General features: G+C 29.7%; 3 protein-coding genes and 1 long non-coding RNA gene across 15 annotated transcripts; 3 read left to right on the top strand and 1 right to left on the bottom strand.

Annotated features, from left to right (window-relative positions):
- Positions 1–770: 770 nt before the first annotated feature.
- On the top strand, positions 771–12,554 carry LOC145971162 (uncharacterized). The gene is made up of 5 exons (XR_014438786.1): positions 771–900; positions 2,113–2,323; positions 2,984–3,144; positions 3,894–3,977; positions 12,462–12,554. It is a non-coding gene; the product is annotated as an uncharacterized LOC145971162 (long non-coding RNA).
- On the bottom strand, positions 4,393–12,093 carry LOC145971160 (uncharacterized). 6 transcript variants are annotated; one of them, XM_083098529.1, is made up of 13 exons: positions 11,834–12,093; positions 11,255–11,350; positions 10,929–11,178; positions 9,963–10,177; positions 9,614–9,867; positions 8,877–9,532; positions 8,734–8,783; positions 8,328–8,478; positions 7,695–7,913; positions 7,292–7,512; positions 5,964–6,123; positions 5,480–5,592; positions 4,393–5,222 (listed from the first exon to the last, which is right to left on the bottom strand). In XM_083098529.1, exons 6-13 carry the CDS (start codon positions 8,914–8,916, stop codon positions 5,208–5,210), a joined length of 969 nt encoding a protein of 322 aa, XP_082954655.1. In that variant the 5' UTR covers positions 8,917–9,532; positions 9,614–9,867; positions 9,963–10,177; positions 10,929–11,178; positions 11,255–11,350; positions 11,834–12,093; the 3' UTR covers positions 4,393–5,207. The 6 variants fall into 6 exon arrangements, with proteins under 6 accessions (XP_082954655.1, XP_082954656.1, XP_082954654.1 ...); XM_083098530.1 differs by lacking the exon at positions 11,255–11,350 and having other exon boundaries at positions 9,941–10,177; XM_083098528.1 differs by lacking the exon at positions 11,255–11,350.
- Positions 12,555–13,173: 619 nt separating the features above from the next.
- LOC145971159 (uncharacterized) lies at positions 13,174–20,721 on the top strand. 7 transcript variants are annotated; one of them, XM_083098520.1, is made up of 13 exons: positions 13,174–13,439; positions 13,923–14,018; positions 14,095–14,347; positions 15,129–15,343; positions 15,439–15,692; positions 15,774–16,430; positions 16,524–16,573; positions 16,829–16,979; positions 17,394–17,612; positions 17,795–18,015; positions 18,994–19,153; positions 19,525–19,637; positions 19,892–20,721. In XM_083098520.1, the coding sequence occupies exons 6-13, from the start codon at positions 16,391–16,393 to the stop codon at positions 19,904–19,906; spliced, it is 969 nt and encodes a 322-aa protein (XP_082954646.1). In that variant the 5' UTR covers positions 13,174–13,439; positions 13,923–14,018; positions 14,095–14,347; positions 15,129–15,343; positions 15,439–15,692; positions 15,774–16,390; the 3' UTR covers positions 19,907–20,721. The 7 variants fall into 7 exon arrangements, with proteins under 7 accessions (XP_082954646.1, XP_082954645.1, XP_082954647.1 ...); XM_083098519.1 differs by lacking the exon at positions 13,923–14,018; XM_083098521.1 differs by lacking the exon at positions 13,923–14,018 and having other exon boundaries at positions 15,129–15,365.
- Positions 20,722–21,034: 313 nt separating this feature from the next.
- LOC145970666 (thiamine transporter 1-like) lies at positions 21,035–23,015 on the top strand (the record flags this gene model as incomplete). The annotated part of the gene is made up of 4 exons (XM_083097535.1): positions 21,035–21,440; positions 22,091–22,283; positions 22,380–22,515; positions 22,585–23,015. Coding segments are annotated over 4 exons (966 nt in total), but the record flags the coding sequence as incomplete, so codon positions are not given.
- Between the last annotated feature and the right edge of the window lie 453 nt (positions 23,016–23,468).

Raw genomic sequence — 23,468 nt, 5'->3', positions numbered from 1 at the left:
TCATGGAACGCTTTTTCTACATCGTACACTAGCGGTGCGTACATCCATGGCTGCGTTCCAAAATTCACTGCCAGTACTGAAAATCTATAGTTTACGTGACGTACACTATAGATTTTCAGTACTGGCAGTGAATTTTGGAACACAGCCCATTTTATACCGCCTAGAACTACATAGTCACGTTTCGGTGCCATGATAAAACAGCTGGTTGATTCATGTCCGTGCTATATCCATAATTTATAGATCAGAAATACATCCCACATATAGATTGTGTTCGAAAATAGTTATATTTACTGGCAGTAAAACCGGGGCAGTTGGCAGCAGTGAAAATTACTGGTGCTGCGTTTTTATTTTACTGCCAGTAAAGTGCCAGTAAAAGTTAGTGTAATCCAGTAAAAAGTGATTAATAATAGAATTTAATTAAAAAGAGAAGTGTAGGATTATATACCATAAATATTTATTAAATACTCTTTTATCAAATACATTACTTACGTAATTTATGTGTAATTCATACACATGAGTGAATGTTATCATAATTATAAGAGAACAAATCTATTATTCTAACCTATGATTTCTGTCAAAGGGAAAGAAATCATAGGTTAGAATAATAGATTTGTTCTCTTATAATTATGATAACATTCACTCATGTATATGAATTACACATAAATTACGTAAGTAATGTATTTGATATAAGAGTATTTAATAAATATTTATGGTATATAATCCTACACTTCTCTTTTTAATTAAATTCTATTATTAAGCACTTTTTACTGGATTACACTAACTTTTACTGGCACTTTACTGGCAGTAAAATAAAAACGCAGCACCAGTAATTTTCACTGCTGCCAACTGCCCCGGTTTTACTGCCAGTAAATATAACTATTTTCGAACACAACCATAGATGTAATTAATGCATTTTATTAGTTGCGATTTTTTTTCATTTAAGCATAATTTTCTATATATTTTGTTGATTCCAATTAATTTAATATTCCGAATCTCATGCTTGTATCACATATCAGAAGTTATTAAATAATAAAAATATTTATATATTACTATATTTTGATCTTTTATTTAATAATCGTGACTTGCACACTTTATATCTATTTCTGATAAAAATGTGATTGCGAGAAAGTATATAGCGAAGGAACTATCGAATCAAATATATGCCAATTTTTATCAGATTACGCACGTAAGCTTTGTTTAGTATCTGTCGACAATCTGATATCAAATTGCATTGCACAGATTCTGTTCAATTTCTGCCGACAATCTGGCATCAAATTGCATTACACAGGTCCTACTCGATTTCTGCTGTCAATCTATAATAATTCTGTGTAAATTCTACAATTTCTGCTACTGATTTGCTATTAAATTCTATCAGCGGGCTGACCTAACATTTCTGCTAAAATTCTGTTATCATTATCTAATATAATATGTTTTAAGAAATTTTTACTAAGAAATAGATATAGAATCTCACAATTGTTAATAAAAGATCAAAAGTACAGTAATGATTTCTATCACTTTAATTTCTGATATCTGATACAAGCTGAGAGTGAAATTGATAATATTAAATTAATTGAAATCAATAGATTAAGTAGAAAATTATTTGCTTACTGTCTACTATTTGAAGCATAAAGCAAGAGTTTAATTCTCAAATTATATCTCGAGTTTTATAAATTAAATTTAATCATTTTTACCATTTATTATACTATTAATTTAATTAAATTGAATTAGTCGTTCGTTATGTGAAATATAAATACGATATAACATATGTTACATTATATGTATATCATATTTATTTGAAAAAAATTATAATTAATCGACAATTCACCGGTAAAACACTTATGTACTTATAATATTCAATTTTATTGTACTTGTATAACATTAATATAAATGTGTTTATTGAGATCGAATCAATTATTAAAAGAGCTTTTATTATTAAGAGATTTCTTATATTATTAAGAGATCTTATTATTAAGAAATTTCTTATTATTTCTTTTATTATTAAGAGATAATTATTTATTATATACTATTCTATTTATATTATTTATTATATTATTCTATCTTATTCTATTTTTATTCTATTTATTATATACTATTCTATTATTTATTAAATAGCAAGGAGCAGGTCCTGTTCGATTCCTGCTGCCAATTTACGGGCAGCAGACTGCTCGATTTCTGATGCCAATCTGCTGTCTGATTATTTATTAACAGACTTTGTCGACATAAGCTGAATGCGAATACAGTTAATGCGAATTCAGTCTGTCAACATGTTTTGATCATATCTGTTGCTAGTCTACCAACATATTGCTAACATTTTGCTTACGGGGTATGTGCCTTTCAATAATATCTCTTATTTCGCAGAACGACGCATAATCTTGTTCTTCAAGTCAGCATAAATTTTTATTGCATGATTTGTCATATAATGATGAAGCAACATGTATATACTTTGTTCCTGAAGTTGTTATACTTCGTTCAACTTGTTGAAGCTACCTTGATTGATAAGAACCTTCCAGCATGAACTGGTGAAAAATGAAAAGTTTCATTGACAAATTCATCAATATTCATCAGTGAAAAAAAACATTATATATGCCTGAAATAGTTAGATAATTGATTTCGTTTTTCATTTTTCACGAGTTCTCGCAAGTGGAAAAGATTCGTGATCGATTCCCTACTGAAAGGAATCACACCTCACGAAATCACGTAACGAAATCACATAACGAAATCACGTAATTAATAACTAAATCGCATAACGGATTGTTTCAAATCGGTGCGTGACTTTAAAAAATCACGCAATTTGAAATATCACATGATGTTAAAAAATAAAGCGATTTTAAAAAATTTTTGTATCATTTTTCAAATTCACCTAGTTTTCTAATATTATGCGATTTTTAAAATTATGTGATTTTTAAAAAATGTAGTGATGCAGTTATTAATTACGTGATTTTGTTACGTGATTTTGTTTCGTGACGTGATTTTTTTTTAGTAGAACTTCCAGAGGCGCTGGCACCAAAGCACGTTGTCCATAATCACGTGAGTCGTCTGCGTATCGATCAGTGACGTCACTCGATCAGTCGCTGGCCTGACAATGAGATCTGCGGTGAGGAGAGGACAGTAGAGCGCATGAGAGTACGCAGAAACGTTGGTTGGGTGAGTTTAAACGTCGTGCGATGCCGGAAAATATGCAGAACATCTGATTACGAGAGACTATTAGCGTTTTCTACTGAGAAAATTGGTGCAGCACTAGCGCTGTGCTAGGTTTCAATGAAAACTGCACTAGCGCTATAATCGTGCAGGTTCAGTGAAACAAAAACATATAATTATACAATCTTTAATTACTTATTTTACAATATATACAATATATACTTATTTTATATAATATATTCTGATTTTATCCTATTTCTAAAAATTTTAAAATATTTTTAAACATCAAAATTATTAGTTATTTTAGATATGTCAACATTAGGAACAATGTTGTTAATAAAATATTGTTATTAATAAAATAATGTAATAATATACTTTAACATAATATTATATCGATCATACCTTAAAGCACGAACATACTCTTTTTTCAACTTGCACTGATACTCCACTGTCTTTGAAGACGGTGGAGCAAAAATTGCACTCAGTGCAACTTTTTCACATCAGTTTTGTCAATGAAACATTAAACACTAAAAATATGTGAACAGTGGAACATTAAAATTGCACTCAGTGCGCATCAGTGCTGCACCAGTTTTCTCAGAAACGCTATATGATTCATCATCGATAAATGAATACGTCCGCGGAACGATTTATATCGAACGCGCGCGTCACAGCTATCGGCACTCGCGCACACGCTCGCGCACTCGTAAATAAGAACTCGTATTTATAAAAGAACACAAGAACTTTAATGAACACAGGGGAACACAGAATGTAACAAGATTTCATACGGAAATACAACACCGAATCAAAGACGCGCAACTTGACAGCTGGGAAACGATTCGGTTGACAATCGTTGTTTATCAACATTCTTCTTGTCAACGGGATCCGGACAACGGCAGGGCCGTAACGACTCGGGCGCGCGCGTAACAATATCTTCCCACACAACATTATGTCGTCTTAAAGATGTCTTAAAGACGTCATGAAATTTCTAAAGACGTCTTAAGAAGTTATCAGAATTACATCTTTATGACGTCTTTAAGACGTCTTATGTCCCGATTTAAGATATCTATCGGGCATTGTTTTAAGACGTCTCACTCAAGACGTCCCAATCAAGATATAATTAAATGTCTCACTCAGGATGTTATAAAGACGTCTCAGACATTTCAATTAAGACGACTTTTAGACGTGCGTAATTCGGTCGGTAAAATAGCTGCATTGATTTATTGATTTATTCTATAATAAATAACAAAACTCATCTTAAGTTCATTTCTTTATTATATTTTAAATATTTATACATATTTTTATGAACACTATATGCTCCTAATAAATAATTTACGATTACTTTTTAAATTATATCTTATATGATATAGAGAGGAGAATATTACAAGAGAATTATGTATTAAATAAAATACGAATTTAAATGAAGTAATAAAGAATAGAATATGAATGTAAATATATCATAATAAAGAAATACATAAAAATATACTTTAATTTCTAATAGAAATAAACTACTTTAATATTTTTCAAAATGTTTGTGATAAATAAAAAATGATTTTTACTCTATTCATTTATGTGTATAGCATATATATGCTGTGTATATACATACATACTATAATACAAGATTGAAATCTTATGATCTGTACAATCTAAATCATATTATTTTAGTCATTTTTATCAAGGACCTATAGCTTACTATTCTGCTGAATTTACTTCCAAAATTGAACAATTGCTAGCTTAAATCTAATTAAGTTAAACTCTAGTCTAGCTAAAATGATTTAGTTTAAAAGAAAATGGATAGAATTTTTTCTTACAGGATTTCTCTGAGAGCAAAAATTGCAGATCCATAATTTTGCACGATAATCTACTTGATATAATGGATTTAAAATAGCTCTGCATGTAAATCTTGTACATAAAACTGGATCATATTGAATTGGCGGAAGATCTACTCGTTCCTTAATTGGTTGATACAAAGTTTTCAATGGTACAACTAGTCTAGTAGCATCAATACGCGATGATGACCAAGCATTCCATTGCGCACATCGTCACAATCTTCATTTTGTTGAATAAAATCTTCATATGTCATAGTGCTGTAAAAAAATATACAAAAGATAATTAATATATTTTTTTTACAATATAGAATTTAATTTTTTACACACACACACACACACACAAAATTAAATATATAAGTGAAATATGATTTAAGATATACATTTACATATATTAAAAAACATATATTAATTTCAATGTTTTCTCATTTTCAACACTAAAAATGTTATGCAGCAACATTATACAGCCCTATTGTTTTTTAAATAATATCGTATGGAATTTTCAATAATTTACCAACCTTTTTCTTCTTGTTTCTTAAGTAGTTGAGGCGATCTCCCGCATGTCGTAACCATTCTTGGATGGTATTTTTAATATCGTGCATATTACTTTTTTCGTCGTCCGAAACGTATGCTGAAAAACGATTTGTTACATAATTATTAAAATATTTTGTGCTTTAATTCCAATAGTTAGAATAGGGTAGTCATGAAGTAAAGTATAGCTATAAACGTTTGCAACTTTTGGAAAGAATATAAAAATTTTGATCCGTAAAAAATTGGAAAGAGTATAAAGTGTAGAAGAATATTTGAACGAAATTTGAAGTAAGATCTTATTAATAATTCTGAAGAAAAATTTAAAGTTAAAAGTGCACGTTACATCTAAGCATATGTTAGATACTATCTCGAATAATACTGATGTTCGAATACATTAAAGGTGCAACTATTTTTAAACAATATTACATAAAAAGGAGAAATAAAAATATATCTTAAAGAAATAATAATTACCCATAATAACTGTGACAAAACTTGTGTCCTTAATTGCCGTTGATCCTTTTTGGCCTGTCCATGATAATTTGCGGCACAATTCATCCGATAATGTGTATTTTATAATATTCCTTGTCTTGTGAACGAAAGTGTTTCCTCCAATTTTTGCAATTTTCCTTTTCTATAACAGAATGTTACAAAAATGTTTAATAATATTTTCAATTTAAGCCGCTTGAAGAAAAAGGAAACATGAATTTAATATATTTTAAGAGCTTCTTTCAAAATTACTAAGCGACAAAAGGCAGCAAAAATTGTAATAAAATTTAAAAGAATGTTATATATTACGCTTTAAGTAAATTTAAGTAAATATTTTATACTATATATCTAAATTTGCGCACTAATAACCGCGTGTCTTTTGATTTTTATTTGCCTTTTTACCCCTTAGTAATTTATTATTATGTTGAGCCTATTATTTTCATTATTTTATTTTTCACAATTGTTTTTATCATATGAATAAATAAATAAAAAAATAAATAAATAAATAAATAAATATATATATATATATATATATATATAAATATATATATATACATATACGGGGTGTGTCAGACCACCCGTATCAGCCGAATATCTCGAAAACCGAGAACGGCAGACAAAAATGTTTCCTATAAAAGTTATAGGGTTTCAAATAATGCACAGTAATATTAGTACGACCTTGAATATATATATATATATATATATATACACACACACACATATACGGGGTGTGTCAGACCACCCGTATCAGCCGAATATCTCGAAAACCGAGAACGGCAGACAAAAATGTTTCCTATAAAAGTTATAGGGTTTCAAATAATGCACAGTAATATTAGTACGACCTTGAATAGCGTTGTCAAGATCATGTGAAGGTTGTCCTTCAATTTCTTAAATGGAACCATTTATTTTTCATTGCGTTATTATTCTTGTAGCTTATCTCGAGAGCTTTCCAAAACACTATAATTAAGTTAGTTTTCATTAAGTACTTGTAGAGTTATGAGGCTTAAAATCGTTTCTTAATTTTATATAAACCGTAAAATATCTTATTTTGTACATAAAAGTATTAAGGTGAGGTAATCGTAAAATATTCATTTTTCGATTACCTCACCTTAATACTTTTATGTACAAAATAATGAGAGGAATTAATTAGTGTGACACCCAGTATATTCAATATCTAGATTTTGTCTTCTACTTTTATCTCTACAAAAGAATTTTTGTTGTTGATTGAATTATAGAAATATACATTTATTTCACATTTAAAAATAGAGAGAAGAAGAAAAAAGAAATGGACGCAAAAACAGAAAAGTACTCACTAATTGTTTCCGAATCTCTCTGTCCTTTTGGAGATCCGTGTCAAATTTGAAAAATTCGTCAACTGTTGATAGCGGAAATTCCGGCAATAATTGGACTTCGTCATTATTATATATTGTATTAGCTGGTCCTGCGTTATTTATTAAATTTATTATTATCTCCAACTGTCTCGTATTCTTTTGTATGAGATTTTTAATAATTTTTTGTTCGATACGACACGCATCTGTATAAGATAAAAAAGAAAAATATTTATTTCTCTTTATAAGTATCATTAAAATTATCTGTTTAGTTATTTTACACAAGTACATACATACGAAATTAAGTACATATAACATATTGCTATTATAAGTACAATATAACGATATAATTAAGAAGGAAGAATAAAGAATAAAGTTTAATACATACCATAGCATTTTTCCAACTGATTGCCGTTGGCATTGAAAGTTGTCATGTCATCACCGTCAAGCACATTATCGGGGCTAATCATATTGTCACCAATATCATCATCAGGCACATTGTCATTATTAAGCCTATTACCATCATCACGCACATTAGCATTACCGCAAGACACGTAATCACCTACTAAACTTTCGTTCAACCATTCCTCATCAGTAATGTCAACATCTGTAAATATAAAGTCTGTGAGTTCATTTTGTTAGTTATACTGTTCATCACAGTGTTATTAAATTTCATTCATTGTAAACTATTTTATATAATTTTCACTTAACGCACAACCACAATCACAATCGCACTCGATGAAAGATGAGAAGAAAGGAGCATCTCAGATAAAGTTTTCATTTATCTTATGATAGCAGTCATTTGTCATAAGTTGCTAGTGTATTCGCTAGCTGTAATACACTAGCAACTTATGACAAATGACTGCTATCATAAGATAAATGAAAACTTTATCTGAGATGCTCCTTTCTTCTTTCAGTTAAAAAGAATGTCAAAAAATATATATTGATATATGAAATATGAGACCTAAAAGTATCAATAAGTTTTAAATATATCATGTGTTTTATACAAATAACAACTTACCTATAAAAACTAGTTTTATTTGGGGAATTATTGAATACTTGAAGAATTGTGATCTGCGTAAATGATACATAAATTGTGGACACAAGGAAAAATTTTCTGCCAATCTAAAGCTAGTTGGATCATCTTTTGCATATTCTCCGAATTTTTGATACTGCAATAATAAGATTTTACACCTCAAAATAGATAAAATATATATTTATGTGTAAATCTATATGTATAAATATATTAAGTTTAAGCTTTATATTAAGTGTAATTGGGCACAATTTTAATGATAGAAACTACTAACAAGTCTAATCAGAATATGATCAACCCATCTTCAAACATTTGGACCATCATCACTTTCTGCTCGAAATACAGTTAAACGTGACATAAAAACAGCTGTTGCTTCCTCAAATTCTATGCTTACATGATGCAAAGATGATGATTCATCTGCCCAACTAATAATTAAAGATATCCCTATAACATCATAAATATTTATGATATATTATTATTTATGATATTATAAATATTTATGATATACATATAATGTATAATAAAAAATATATTTACTTTCTTGCAATAGTAGTAACTCTAATTCGCCTTTGTCCATTACTATGTTAATATTGGATAATGAATTGAATACAGCCTCTTCCACTTTGCGGAATTGGGCTGTATGTTAATTTGCAACTTCAAAGAATAATGCTGTTGTTGTAGATGGTGTCAATGAACAAAATTTCCACTGACAAGTAAGCCTACTTCTTGTAGTACTCCAACACTTGATCCTTTCTCCCACTGACATACAAAAGATCCAATTGCTCCAGGAACTTTAATTTTCTGAGATGTTTTTACTTCTAAGATTGCATTGAATGCTATTTTCAAATCACCCTTGGCATCTGTAGCAAATATTCGTTGAAAAGTTTGTTTGAATAATGAAGAATTAAATGAATCCCCCATCATCATATGACCACCAGTAGAGTTGCAATATTGTCGCCTTTCTAATAAACCAGTTTGGTGTCAAGAGCACAAAAATAAATATCTATTACAAATATCTATTATGGCCATTAGTTGCAGCACGTGATGCAAGTGTATCATAATGCTTAATTGCCTTTTTATGCTTAGCATTATCTTTTTGAATATTATGATGTGATCTGATTGGTTGTCATAAATCATCAGTTACAACTTGGCCAGGTCCTTGAGAACATGGTCCGCCAACAAATAGCATAATCCTTAAATACATTGATAGCATTATATGTAGGATTACAATGAAAAACATAACATATATACATCATATTACAACATATAAATACCTAGCATCAGTATTTGCATAACTAGCTTCTAAGAGATCCGTGGCGACTGCTAATGCCACAATTGTAGATCGCAATGAACGTTTCTCTGGCCCAACAGACCATGGATCACGTTGCAGTTCTCCTAAAAGATCTGTCGAACTGTCTCATATCACACTTATGTACTGGTTACAAAAAGCGATTAGCAGCTGGCAATAGTTACGCACCAGGTCCTCTTGGTTGATTTGGATTTTGTCCAGGAATTAGTCTACCTATACCTATCAAAATGTAATGTGAATAAAATGCAATAAAGTAATCATGAAGAACAATGACTAATATAGTAAATATAACTTGGGACTTATTCTATTCGTACCTAACATATCTTGAACTTGTTTTGGTTGAAGATCCTTTGTGCTTCTAATTCATGAACTTGAATCATTTTGCCAAATGTGATAAGACCAATAAGAGCATTGAGTGAAAGCAGAGACAATGACATTTGTAATGAATCTTTAAGTGCCTCTAATTCTTCATCATCCAGACATATGTATCCGCAAAAAGTAAAAATATTGATGGCAAACATTGGGCACGCTAAATAATACATATAAATACATACAATTGGACTGAGATACAATAATATTTAAAGTAATATATAAGTAACATATATATATATATATCATAAATTTATATATAATAAAAACTATAATAAATCATGTAATGTCAATAAATGATAATAAAAAAAATGTTCGAAAAGAATCAAATCTTAAAAAAAGTAAAATCAAAAATATTTGTTTCATAATATAACTATTCAACATATATAACACATATATAACACTATTATTCAAATAAATGCATACATTTTGATCATTTAAATATATTTCCTTTTTGTTTCTTATTTCGAAGAATTTCCTCATAAATTCTTTTTGCAAAGTTTTTTTCTCATAATTATTAATATAACTCACAATATGTGTATTATAATGTAACTTAAAAAAAATAATATATAATGATAACACAAATTTAGAATTTATTGAAATATAAAAATATCTTTACAATATTTTTATGAATACTATATGCTCCTAATAAATAATTTGATTTTTTAAATTATCTTATATGATATAGACAGAAAATTACAAGAGAATTATGCATTAAATAAAATACGAATTTAAATGAAGTATAAAGAATAATAAAGAATATGAATGTAAATACATCGTAATAAAGAAACACATTAAAATATATTTTAATTTCTAATAGAAATAAACTACTTTAATATTTTTCAAAATGTTTCTTGTGATAAATAAAAAATGATTTTTGTTCTATTCATTTATAATACCTTATTACTTACCACGATAGTCTATTTGATATAATGGATTTAAAATAGCTCTGCATGTAGATCTACATAAAACTGGATCATATTGAATTGGCGGAAGATCTACTTGTTCCTTAATTGGTTGATACAAAGTTTTCAATAGTACAACTAGTCTAGTAGTATCAATACGCGATGATGGCCAAGCATTCCATTTATGGAACGCACACCGTCACAATCTTGTTGAATAAAATTTTGTTGAATAAAATCTTCATATGTTGTCATAATGCTGCAAAAAAAATATACAAAAGATAATTAATATATTTTTTTACAATATAGAGTTTAATTTTTTTACACATACATACATATACATATATATATATAACGTAGCATAAAGTTGTAAGCGAAATGAACCAAATCCATTTCCTACTATGGCCATGTTCCAAAATTCACTGCCAGCGCTGAAAATATATAATATACGTAACGTGAACTAAAGATTTTCAGCGCTGGCAGTGAATTTTGGAACACGCCCTAAGCCCATTCTACAATGGCAATAACAAGGCTGTAGGAGTAAAGAATAAACTGTTTCTAATGAAGTAAAGACAAGAAGTAACGAAATAGAAATTCTCATTAGTACTCTAAGGTAATAGTAGTACAAAATGAGAATTGTCTATTTCATTACTTCTTCTTCTTTACTTCACTAAAAACGATTTAATCTCTACTCCTACAGTCTTGTTACTGCCATTGCAGAATGAGCTCTATGTATGTTCTACGGCGGACGCGCAATAAGAATTAAGAACGCAGAATTCTTCCGTGACTGCGTATGCGAGACCACCGTAGAACGCACGAAATCCATAGGAAATGGATTTGGTTATTTCGCTTACATCTTACAACCTTATGCTATGGCCATTGCAGACTCGGCTTTAAATATCATTAATTCTTACCTGTGCAAAGCACTGCTCAACTTTGGTAAATGGAATAATTTATTTTCCAACTCGACGCCGTCTAATGCCTGGCTGGCCTGGCACCGCGGCCATCTTAAAAATGGCGTCTTAAAGTAAATGTTCTTAAAAACATCAGAAAGACGTCTATTGGTCAGGTCTTAAAGACGTCATAAGAAAGGCATGTTTAAGACGTTTAAAAAAATACGTCTTAAATTGAATGTCTTACAGACGTTAGAAAGACGTCTATTGGTCAGGTCTTAAAGGCGTCATAAGAAAGGCATGTTTAAGACGTTTAAAAAAATACGTCTTAAATTGAATGTCTTAAAAACATCAGAAAGACGTCAATTGGTCAAGTCTTAAAGGCGTCATAAGAAAGGCATCTTTAAGACGTTTAAAAAAATACGTCTTAAATTGAATGTCTTAAAAACATCAGAAAGACGTCAATTGGACAAGTCTTAAAGGCGTCATAAGAAAGACATGTTTAAGACGTCTTCAAGACATGCATGTTGTGTGGGTTTAAAGAAATATGATAACTGAATAGATATCTTTAAAGAAATATGATTAAAAGAAACTTGTCATTTATTTTCTTATATTGATTAAGTAGATCTGAAATTTATTTTCTTTGCAGGGATGCGTAGCTGAGAGAGCTTTCTTAAATTTGATGTAAAGACTACGATTCTCTCTCATCAAGAAATAAAGAACAATTATTGACGGACGCAACATGCATTGGATCAAGATATCGTGTATTCTCTGCATGGTTGGGTGCTTTAAGGACTTTCGACCCTCCGAACCCTTCGTGACTGCAGTCACGAAGGGTTCGGAGGGTCGAAAGTCCTTAAAGCACCCAACCATGCAGAGAATACACGATATCTTGATCCAATGCATGTTGCGTCCGTCAATAATTGTTCTTTATTTCTTGATGAGAGAGAATCGTAGTCTTTACATCAAATTTAAGAAAGCTCTCTCAGCTACGCATCCCTGCAAAGAAAATAAATTTCAGATCTACTTAATCAATATAAGAAAATAAATGACAAGTTTCTTTTAATCATATTTCTTTAAAGATATCTATTCAGTTATCATATTTCTTTAAACCCACACAACATGCATGTCTTGAAGACGTCTTAAACATGTCTTTCTTATGACGCCTTTAAGACTTGTCCAATTGACGTCTTTCTGATGTTTTTAAGACATTCAATTTAAGACGTATTTTTTTAAACGTCTTAAAGATGCCTTTCTTATGACGCCTTTAAGACTTGACCAATTGACGTCTTTCTGATGTTTTTAAGACATTCAATTTAAGACGTATTTTTTTAAACGTCTTAAACATGCCTTTCTTATGACGCCTTTAAGACCTGACCAATAGACGTCTTTCTAACGTCTGTAAGACATTCAATTTAAGACGTATTTTTTTAAACGTCTTAAACATGCCTTTCTTATGACGTCTTTAAGACCTGACCAATAGACGTCTTTCTGATGTTTTTAAGAACATTTACTTTAAGACGCCATTTTTAAGATGGCCGCGGTGCCAGGCCAGCCAGGCATTAGACGGGGTCGAGTTGGAAAATAAATTATTCCATTTACCAAAGTTGAGCAGTGCTTTGCACAGGTAAGAATTAATGATATTTAAAGCCGGGTCTGCAATGGCCATAGCATAAGGTTGTAAGATGTAAGCGAAATAACCAAATCCATTTCCTATGGATTTCGTGCGTTCTACGGTGGTCTCGCATACGCAGTCACGGAAGAATTCTGCGTTCTTAATTCTTATTGCGCGTCCGCCGTAGAACATACATAGAGCTCATTCTGCAATGGCAGTAACAAGACTGTAGGAGTAGAGATTAAATCGTTTTTAGTGAAGTAAAGAAGAAGAAGTAATGAAATAGACAATTCTCATTTTGTACTACTATTACCTTAGAGTACTAATGAGAATTTCTATTTCGTTACTTCTTGTCTTTACTTCATTAGAAACAGTTTATTCTTTACTCCTACAGCCTTGTTATTGCCATTGTAGAATGGGCTTAGGGCGTGTTCCAAAATTCACTGCCAGCGCTGAAAATCTTTAGTTCACGTTACGTATATTATATATTTTCAGCGCTGGCAGTGAATTTTGGAACATGGCCATAGTAGGAAATGGATTTGGTTCATTTCGCTTACAACTTTATGCTACGTTATATATATATATGTATATGTATGTATGTGTAAAAAAATTAAACTCTATATTGTAAAAAAATATATTAATTATCTTTTGTATATTTTTTTTGCAGCATTATGACAACATATGAAGATTTTATTCAACAAAATTTTATTCAACAAGATTGTGACGGTGTGCGTTCCATAAATGGAATGCTTGGCCATCATCGCGTATTGATACTACTAGACTAGTTGTACTATTGAAAACTTTGTATCAACCAATTAAGGAACAAGTAGATCTTCCGCCAATTCAATATGATCCAGTTTTATGTACAAGATCTACATGCAGAGCTATTTTAAATCCATTATATCAAATAGACTATCGTGGTAAGTAATAAGGTATTATAAATGAATAGAACAAAAATCATTTTTTATTTATCACAAGAAACATTTTGAAAAATATTAAAGTAGTTTATTTCTATTAGAAATTAAAATATATTTTAATGTGTTTCTTTATTACGATGTATTTACATTCATATTCTTTATTATTCTTTATACTTCATTTAAATTCGTATTTTATTTAATGCATAATTCTCTTGTAATTTTCTGTCTATATCATATAAGATAATTTAAAAAATCAAATTATTTATTAGGAGCATATAGTATTCATAAAAATATTGTAAAGATATATTTATATTTCAATAAATTCTAAATTTGTGTTATCATTATATATTATTTTTTTTAAGTTACATTATAATACACATATTGTGAGTTATATTAATAATTATGAGAAAAAAACTTTGCAAAAAGAATTTATGAGGAAATTCTTCGAAATAAGAAACAAAAAGGAAATATATTTAAATGATCAAAATGTATGCATTTATTTGAATAATAGTGTTATATATGTGTTATATATGTTGAATAGTTATATTATGAAACAAATATTTTTGATTTTACTTTTTTTAAGATTTGATTCTTTTCGAACATTTTTTTTATTATCATTTATTGACATTACATGATTTATTATAGTTTTTATTATATATAAATTTATGATATATATATATATATATATATATATATATATATATATATATATATGTTACTTATATATTACTTTAAATATTATTGTATCTCAGTCCAATTGTATGTATTTATATGTATTATTTAGCGTGCCCAATGTTTGCCATCAATATTTTTACTTTTTGCGGATACATATGTCTGGATGATGAAGAATTAGAGGCACTTAAAGATTCATTACAAATGTCATTGTCTCTGCTTTCACTCAATGCTCTTATTGGTCTTATCACATTTGGCAAAATGATTCAAGTTCATGAATTAGAAGCACAAAGGATCTTCAACCAAAACAAGTTCAAGATATGTTAGGTACGAATAGAATAAGTCCCAAGTTATATTTACTATATTAGTCATTGTTCTTCATGATTACTTTATTGCATTTTATTCACATTACATTTTGATAGGTATAGGTAGACTAATTCCTGGACAAAATCCAAATCAACCAAGAGGACCTGGTGCGTAACTATTGCCAGCTGCTAATCGCTTTTTGTAACCAGTACATAAGTGTGATATGAGACAGTTCGACAGATCTTTTAGGAGAACTGCAACGTGATCCATGGTCTGTTGGGCCAGAGAAACGTTCATTGCGATCTACAATTGTGGCATTAGCAGTCGCCACGGATCTCTTAGAAGCTAGTTATGCAAATACTGATGCTAGGTATTTATATGTTGTAATATGATGTATATATGTTATGTTTTTCATTGTAATCCTACATATAATGCTATCAATGTATTTAAGGATTATGCTATTTGTTGGCGGACCATGTTCTCAAGGACCTGGCCAAGTTGTAACTGATGATTTATGACAACCAATCAGATCACATCATAATATTCAAAAAGATAATGCTAAGCATAAAAAGGCAATTAAGCATTATGATACCCTTGCATCACGTGCTGCAACTAATGGCCATAATAGATATTTATAATAGATATTTATTTTTGTGCTCTTGACACCAAACTGGTTTATTAGAAAGGCGACAATATTGCAACTCTACTGGTGGTCATATGATGATGGGGGATTCATTTAATTCTTCATTATTCAAACAAACTTTTCAACGAATATTTGCTACAGATGCCAAGGGTGATTTGAAAATAGCATTCAATGCAATCTTAGAAGAAAAAACATCTCAGAAAATTAAAGTTCCTGGAGCAATTGGATCTTTTGTATGTCAGTGGGAGAAAGGATCAAGTGTTGGAGTACTACAAGAAGTAGGCTTACTTGTCAGTGGAAATTTTGTTCATTGACACCATCTACAACAACAGCATTATTCTTTGAAGTTGCAAATTAACATACAGCCCCAATTCCGCAAAGTGGAAGAGGCTGTATTCAATTCATTATCCAATATTAACATAGTAATGGACAAAGGCGAATTAGAGTTACTACTATTGCAAGAAAGTAAATATATTTTTTATTATACATTATATGTATATCATAAATATTTATAATATCATAAATAATAATATATCATAAATATTTATGATGTTATAGGGATATCTTTAATTATTAGTTGGGCAGATGAATCATCATCTTTGCATCATGTAAGCATAGAATTTGAGGAAGCAACAGCTGTTTTTATGTCACGTTTAACTGTATTTCGAGCAGAAAGTGATGATGGTCCAAATGTTTGAAGATGGGTTGATCATATTCTGATTAGACTTGTTAGTAGTTTCTATCATTAAAATTGTGCCCAATTACACTTAATATAAAGCTTAAACTTAATATATTTATACATATAGATTTACACATAAATATATATTTTATCTATTTTGAGGTGTAAAATCTTATTATTGCAGTATCAAAAATTCGGAGAATATGCAAAAGATGATCCAACTAGCTTTAGATTGGCAGAAAATTTTTCCTTGTGTCCACAATTTATGTATCATTTACGCAGATCACAATTCTTCAAGTATTCAATAATTCCCCAAATAAAACTAGTTTTTATAGGTAAGTTGTTATTTGTATAAAACACATGATATATTTAAAACTTATTGATACTTTTAGGTCTCATATTTCATATATCAATATATATTTTTTGACATTCTTTTTAACTGAAAGAAGAAAGGAGCATCTCAGATAAAGTTTTCATTTATCTTATGATAGCAGTCATTTGTCATAAGTTGCTAGTGTATTACAGCTAGCGAATACACTAGCAACTTATGACAAATGACTGCTATCATAAGATAAATGAAAACTTTATCTGAGATGCTCCTTTCTTCTCATCTTTCATCGAGTGCGATTGTGATTGTGGTTGTGCGTTAAGTGAAAATTATATAAAATAGTTTACAATGAATGAAATTTAATAACACTGTGATGAACAGTATAACTAACAAAATGAACTCACAGACTTTATATTTACAGATGTTGACATTACTGATGAGGAATGGTTGAACGAAAGTTTAGTAGGTGATTACGTGTCTTGCGGTAATGCTAATGTGCGTGATGATGGTAATAGGCTTAATAATGACAATGTGCCTGATGATGATATTGGTGACAATATGATTAGCCCCGATAATGTGCTTGACGGTGATGACATGACAACTTTCAATGCCAACGGCAATCAGTTGGAAAAATGCTATGGTATGTATTAAACTTTATTCTTTATTCTTCCTTCTTAATTATATCGTTATATTGTACTTATAATAGCAATATGTTATATGTACTTAATTTCGTATGTATGTACTTGTGTAAAATAACTAAACAGATAATTTTAATGATACTTATAAAGAGAAATAAATATTTTTCTTTTTTATCTTATACAGATGCGTGTCGTATCGAACAAAAAATTATTAAAAATCTCATACAAAAGAATACGAGACAGTTGGAGATAATAATAAATTTAATAAATAACGCAGGACCAGCTAATACAATATATAATAATGACGAAGTCCAATTATTGCCGGAATTTCCGCTATCAACAGTTGACAAATTTTTCAAATTTGACACGGATCTCCAAAAGGACAGAGAGATTCGGAAACAATTAGTGAGTACTTTTCTGTTTTTGCGTCCATTTCTTTTTTCTTCTTCTCTCTATTTTTAAATGTGAAATAAATGTATATTTCTATAATTCAATCAACAACAAAAATTCTTTTGTAGAGATAAAAGTAGAAGACAAAATCTAGATATTGAATATACTGGGTGTCACACTAATTAATTCCTCTCATTATTTTGTACATAAAAGTATTAAGGTGAGGTAATCGAAAAATGAATATTTTACGATTACCTCACCTTAATACTTTTATGTACAAAATAAGATATTTTACGGTTTATATAAAATTAAGAAACGATTTTAAGCCTCATAACTCTACAAGTACTTAATGAAAACTAACTTAATTATAGTGTTTTGGAAAGCTCTCGAGATAAGCTACAAGAATAATAACGCAATGAAAAATAAATGGTTCCATTTAAGAAATTGAAGGACAACCTTCACATGATCTTGACAACACTATTCAAGGTCGTACTAATATTACTGTGCATTATTTGAAACCCTATAACTTTTATAGGAAACATTTTTGTCTGCCGTTCTCGGTTTTCGAGATATTCGGCTGATACGGGTGGTCTGACACACCCCGTATATATATATATATATATATTTATTTATTTATTTATTTATTTTTTTATTTATTTATTCATATAATAAAAACAATTGTGAAAAATAAAATAATGAAAATAATAGGCTCAACATAATAATAAATTACTAAGGGGTAAAAAGGCAAATAAAAATCAAAAGACACGCGGTTATTAGTGCGCAAATTTAGATATATAGTATAAAATATTTACTTAAATTTACTTAAAGCGTAATATATAACATTCTTTTAAATTTTATTACAATTTTTGCTGCCTTTTGTCGCTTAGTAATTTTGAAAGAAGCTCTTAAAATATATTAAATTCATGTTTCCTTTTTCTTCAAGCGGCTTAAATTGAAAATATTATTAAACATTTTTGTAACATTCTGTTATAGAAAAGGAAAATTGCAAAAATTGGAGGAAACACTTTCGTTCACAAGACAAGGAATATTATAAAATACACATTATCGGATGAATTGTGCCGCAAATTATCATGGACAGGCCAAAAAGGATCAACGGCAATTAAGGACACAAGTTTTGTCACAGTTATTATGGGTAATTATTATTTCTTTAAGATATATTTTTATTTCTCCTTTTTATGTAATATTGTTTAAAAATAGTTGCACCTTTAATGTATTCGAACATCAGTATTATTCGAGATAGTATCTAACATATGCTTAGATGTAACGTGCACTTTTAACTTTAAATTTTTCTTCAGAATTATTAATAAGATCTTACTTCAAATTTCGTTCAAATATTCTTCTACACTTTATACTCTTTCCAATTTTTTACGGATCAAAATTTTTATATTCTTTCCAAAAGTTGCAAACGTTTATAGCTATACTTTACTTCATGACTACCCTATTCTAACTATTGGAATTAAAGCACAAAATATTTTAATAATTATGTAACAAATCGTTTTTCAGCATACGTTTCGGACGACGAAAAAAGTAATATGCACGATATTAAAAATACCATCCAAGAATGGTTACGACATGCGGGAGATCGCCTCAACTATTTAAGAAACAAGAAGAAAAAGGTTGGTAAATTATTGAAAATTCCATACGATATTATTTAAAAAACAATAGGGCTGTATAATGTTGCTGCATAACATTTTTAGTGTTGAAAATGAGAAAACATTGAAATTAATATATGTTTTTTAATATATGTAAATGTATATCTTAAATCATATTTCACTTATATATTTAATTTTGTGTGTGTGTGTGTGTGTAAAAAATTAAATTCTATATTGTAAAAAAAAATATTAATTATCTTTTGTATATTTTTTTACAGCACTATGACATATGAAGATTTTATTCAACAAAATGAAGATTGTGACGATGTGCGCAATGGAATGCTTGGTCATCATCGCGTATTGATGCTACTAGACTAGTTGTACCATTGAAAACTTTGTATCAACCAATTAAGGAACGAGTAGATCTTCCGCCAATTCAATATGATCCAGTTTTATGTACAAGATTTACATGCAGAGCTATTTTAAATCCATTATATCAAGTAGACTATCGTGCAAAATTATGGATCTGCAATTTTTGCTCTCAGAGAAATCCTGTAAGAAAAAATTCTATCCATTTTCTTTTAAACTAAATCATTTTAGCTAGACTAGAGTTTAACTTAATTAGATTTAAGCTAGCAATTGTTCAATTTTGGAAGTAAATTCAGCAGAATAGTAAGCTATAGGTCCTTGATAAAAATGACTAAAATAATATGATTTAGATTGTACAGATCATAAGATTTCAATCTTGTATTATAGTATGTATGTATATACACAGCATATATATGCTATACACATAAATGAATAGAGTAAAAATCATTTTTTATTTATCACAAACATTTTGAAAAATATTAAAGTAGTTTATTTCTATTAGAAATTAAAGTATATTTTTATGTATTTCTTTATTATGATATATTTACATTCATATTCTATTCTTTATTACTTCATTTAAATTCGTATTTTATTTAATACATAATTCTCTTGTAATATTCTCCTCTCTATATCATATAAGATATAATTTAAAAAGTAATCGTAAATTATTTATTAGGAGCATATAGTGTTCATAAAAATATGTATAAATATTCAAAATATAATAAAGAAATGAACTTAAGATGAGTTTTGTTATTTATTATAGAATAAATCAATAAATCAATGCAGCTATTTTACCGACCGAATTACGCACGTCTAAAAGTCGTCTTAATTGAAATGTCTGAGACGTCTTTATAACATCCTGAGTGAGACATTTAATTATATCTTGATTGGGACGTCTTGAGTGAGACGTCTTAAAACAATGCCCGATAGATATCTTAAATCGGGACATAAGACGTCTTAAAGACGTCATAAAGATGTAATTCTGATAACTTCTTAAGACGTCTTTAGAAATTTCATGACGTCTTTAAGACATCTTTAAGACGACATAATGTTGTGTGGGTAATACTTCTTCAGCCAATATCTTTGCGACGATCTGGGCGTTCTTCCTGCCTCCCGTGGACCAGTCGATATATTTCCATCGTGCCAGCATTTCTGACGAGCAGAGCAAGGAATCGTTCGATTATCAAGCGACTGAGCCAACCAAGTATCGCTCTATTGCTACATCGAATACAGAAATATCGCTACTTCGCAAGATCAAAAATGCGTATGCACTGCTGTGGAGACACTTCTTGCAAGCTTATACCAATTATCGCGTGATCAAATTGTCGATCTGGTGGGCTCTGGCTACTTGCGGTTACCTGCAGGTCCTCAGCTATGCACAACTATTATGGCAGGATGCAGTAGAGAAGGGTGATATGATCTACAACGGCGCAGTGGATTTTCTTTATGCGATCATAGGTAAGAGAGAGGAAGAGGACACTTATTCTGAAATATCTCATTTAAAACTGAACCGAAAAGTTAGGGTAAAAAATTCTATATAATAAATAATTAATTGTCTTCGAGCTCGAGATAAATTGTATAGCAATTTTAAAATAAGCGACCAAATTTCATAACGCGACTTGCATAATTTGAATATTATCGTTATATATCGTCGTTGATATTATCTTAAATTATCTCATGTGGCTAATTTTGCTTTCCTATCGTAGATATCTGCATGAGATAAACTTAAGGATGTTTCGTACCTATTCAATGTTACAAATTAATAACCGTAAATATATAGATCTAGATAAGAATAATAATAAAATATAAATAAAAGTGAATTTGTTTATGCAATTAACAAATTACATAAAATATTTCATTAGAGAAATGTTTTATTTATTAATTTTAAATTGTTTTCAAAAATTAAATTTAATAAAAAAATATTACATTTATTAATAAAACGCAAATCAATGAGATTAAATACGAAATGATCTCTTACTTATTTACCTGAAATAAGTAATTACTCTTTATCAAACTCGACCGAGTGATAAGATTATAGAAGATGCGATTAAATTAAGTAATTTTTTTCTGAATTTTTTATTTTACATATTTTTTTTAATTTTCACCAGGTGCAGGGACCGTATTTTGTGTAGGGAAGATGAAGTTAAACTGGAGCCTGTTGGGAGACGTGACATTGTCCATATTTTCGTTTCTAGAAGGCATCATATTGGTGGCGGCTTCCTATAACTGCAACATCTGGTTCCTGTACGCTGGCTATATTATATTCGGCGTAATTTATCACACTATGGTTACTGTTACAAGGTAAATTCATGTCAGATGAGATAAATTTCCATTTAAACAAGGAAATAAAGAATTATTCATAAATATTCATAAATATTACGTTTCACTTATTTTTAGCTTCGAGGTCGCCAAGTATATATCCGAGGATAGTTACGGCCTGATATTCGGAGTGACTATGTTCTTCGCTCTATTGGTGCAGAGTCTGCTGACGTTCGTGGTCGTCAATAAACTGACGCTGAGCATTCGGCATCAGGTGAGACATTCGTGCGGTAAAAATAACGCTTTCTGCAATAACGCAAGATTCTTTGCTTTGTTTTTTCAGTTCTTCATTTACGGTGGTTTCTTCGTGGTCTTGGCTGTAATATATTTTTTGATGGGTGTACTTAATCTCGTGCAACATTATCGAAGTGGCGAGGTTTTCCGTCTGTGGATTAACGATGATGATAAATCTCTTTCCACGACGCGAAATGCGAGTAGCTCGAGTGACGTGATATCATCCAAGACAAAGCACAATGGCAGTATCAATGGCAGCATTGATACAAATGCAGCTTAGTTGATTATTATATTGATAACTCGAATTAGATATGTTCTTTATAGCGCGCGCGCGCGCGCAAGAGAGAGAGAGAGAGAGAGAGAGAGAGAGAGAGAGAGAGAATATGTCTGATCGACCGTCGAGTTGTACTACTGAAAAATGTCTGCATTTATCGTCGAGTTGTACCACGATTTTCATTAAAAATATATGTTGGCAATTCATGTAGCGTATTCCGTTGAAATTACTAAAGATCTTGTTTCTGATTAATTGTTGGGACATATTATTAAGAAATGAAAGTTCATATTATTTTCTATGTTGACTTGTACTACTTGTACTACTGAGAAAATTTATATTTGACGCCCATTTGTTACTACAAATTTTGAAACCACGACAAATTATTCTGGTTATGTTGCGCAAACTTGTTGCTTCTACATTATAAGGATTATTTTAATATCATTATAAGGATTTATTTTAATATCATTTATAAGGATTATTTTAATTCCGGACTATTATTTTTTTGTGCTGCTATTTCAGTACTTTGCGATTGCATAATTATATGAGTATGACATTTTACGAGAGAATGAAAGATAGAAAATATGTAAAATAAAAGAAAAATGTATAATATAATATTGATATATTATAAGTATAAGTATAATATATCATGAAATTATATA

The sequence above is a fragment of the Camponotus vicinus genome, unplaced genomic scaffold (assembly GCF_025532165.1).
Source record: "Camponotus vicinus isolate PSW18456_S1 unplaced genomic scaffold, iyCamVici1.0 SCAF_4, whole genome shotgun sequence".
NCBI classification, from domain to species: domain Eukaryota; kingdom Metazoa; phylum Arthropoda; class Insecta; order Hymenoptera; family Formicidae; genus Camponotus; species Camponotus vicinus.
Note: the sequence above shows the minus strand (reverse complement) of the source record. Positions and strands in the feature narration are given on the sequence as shown.

Excerpts from the sequence above, each read along its gene's own strand:
- LOC145971160 (XM_083098529.1), bottom strand. The coding sequence starts at position 8,916 with ATGGACAAAGGCGAATTAGAGTTACTACTATTGCAAGAAA. Across the intron at positions 8,479-8,733 it reads AATCATCATCTTTGCATCAT|TATCAAAAATTCGGAGAATA; the intron begins GTAAGCATAGAA and ends TTATTATTGCAG. Across the intron at positions 6,124-7,291 it reads GAGAGATTCGGAAACAATTA|AAAAGGAAAATTGCAAAAAT; the intron begins GTGAGTACTTTT and ends ATTCTGTTATAG.
- LOC145971159 (XM_083098519.1), top strand. The coding sequence starts at position 16,391 with ATGGACAAAGGCGAATTAGAGTTACTACTATTGCAAGAAA. Across the intron at positions 16,980-17,393 it reads AATAAAACTAGTTTTTATAG|ATGTTGACATTACTGATGAG; the intron begins GTAAGTTGTTAT and ends TTATATTTACAG. Across the intron at positions 19,154-19,524 it reads TTTTGTCACAGTTATTATGG|CATACGTTTCGGACGACGAA; the intron begins GTAATTATTATT and ends ATCGTTTTTCAG.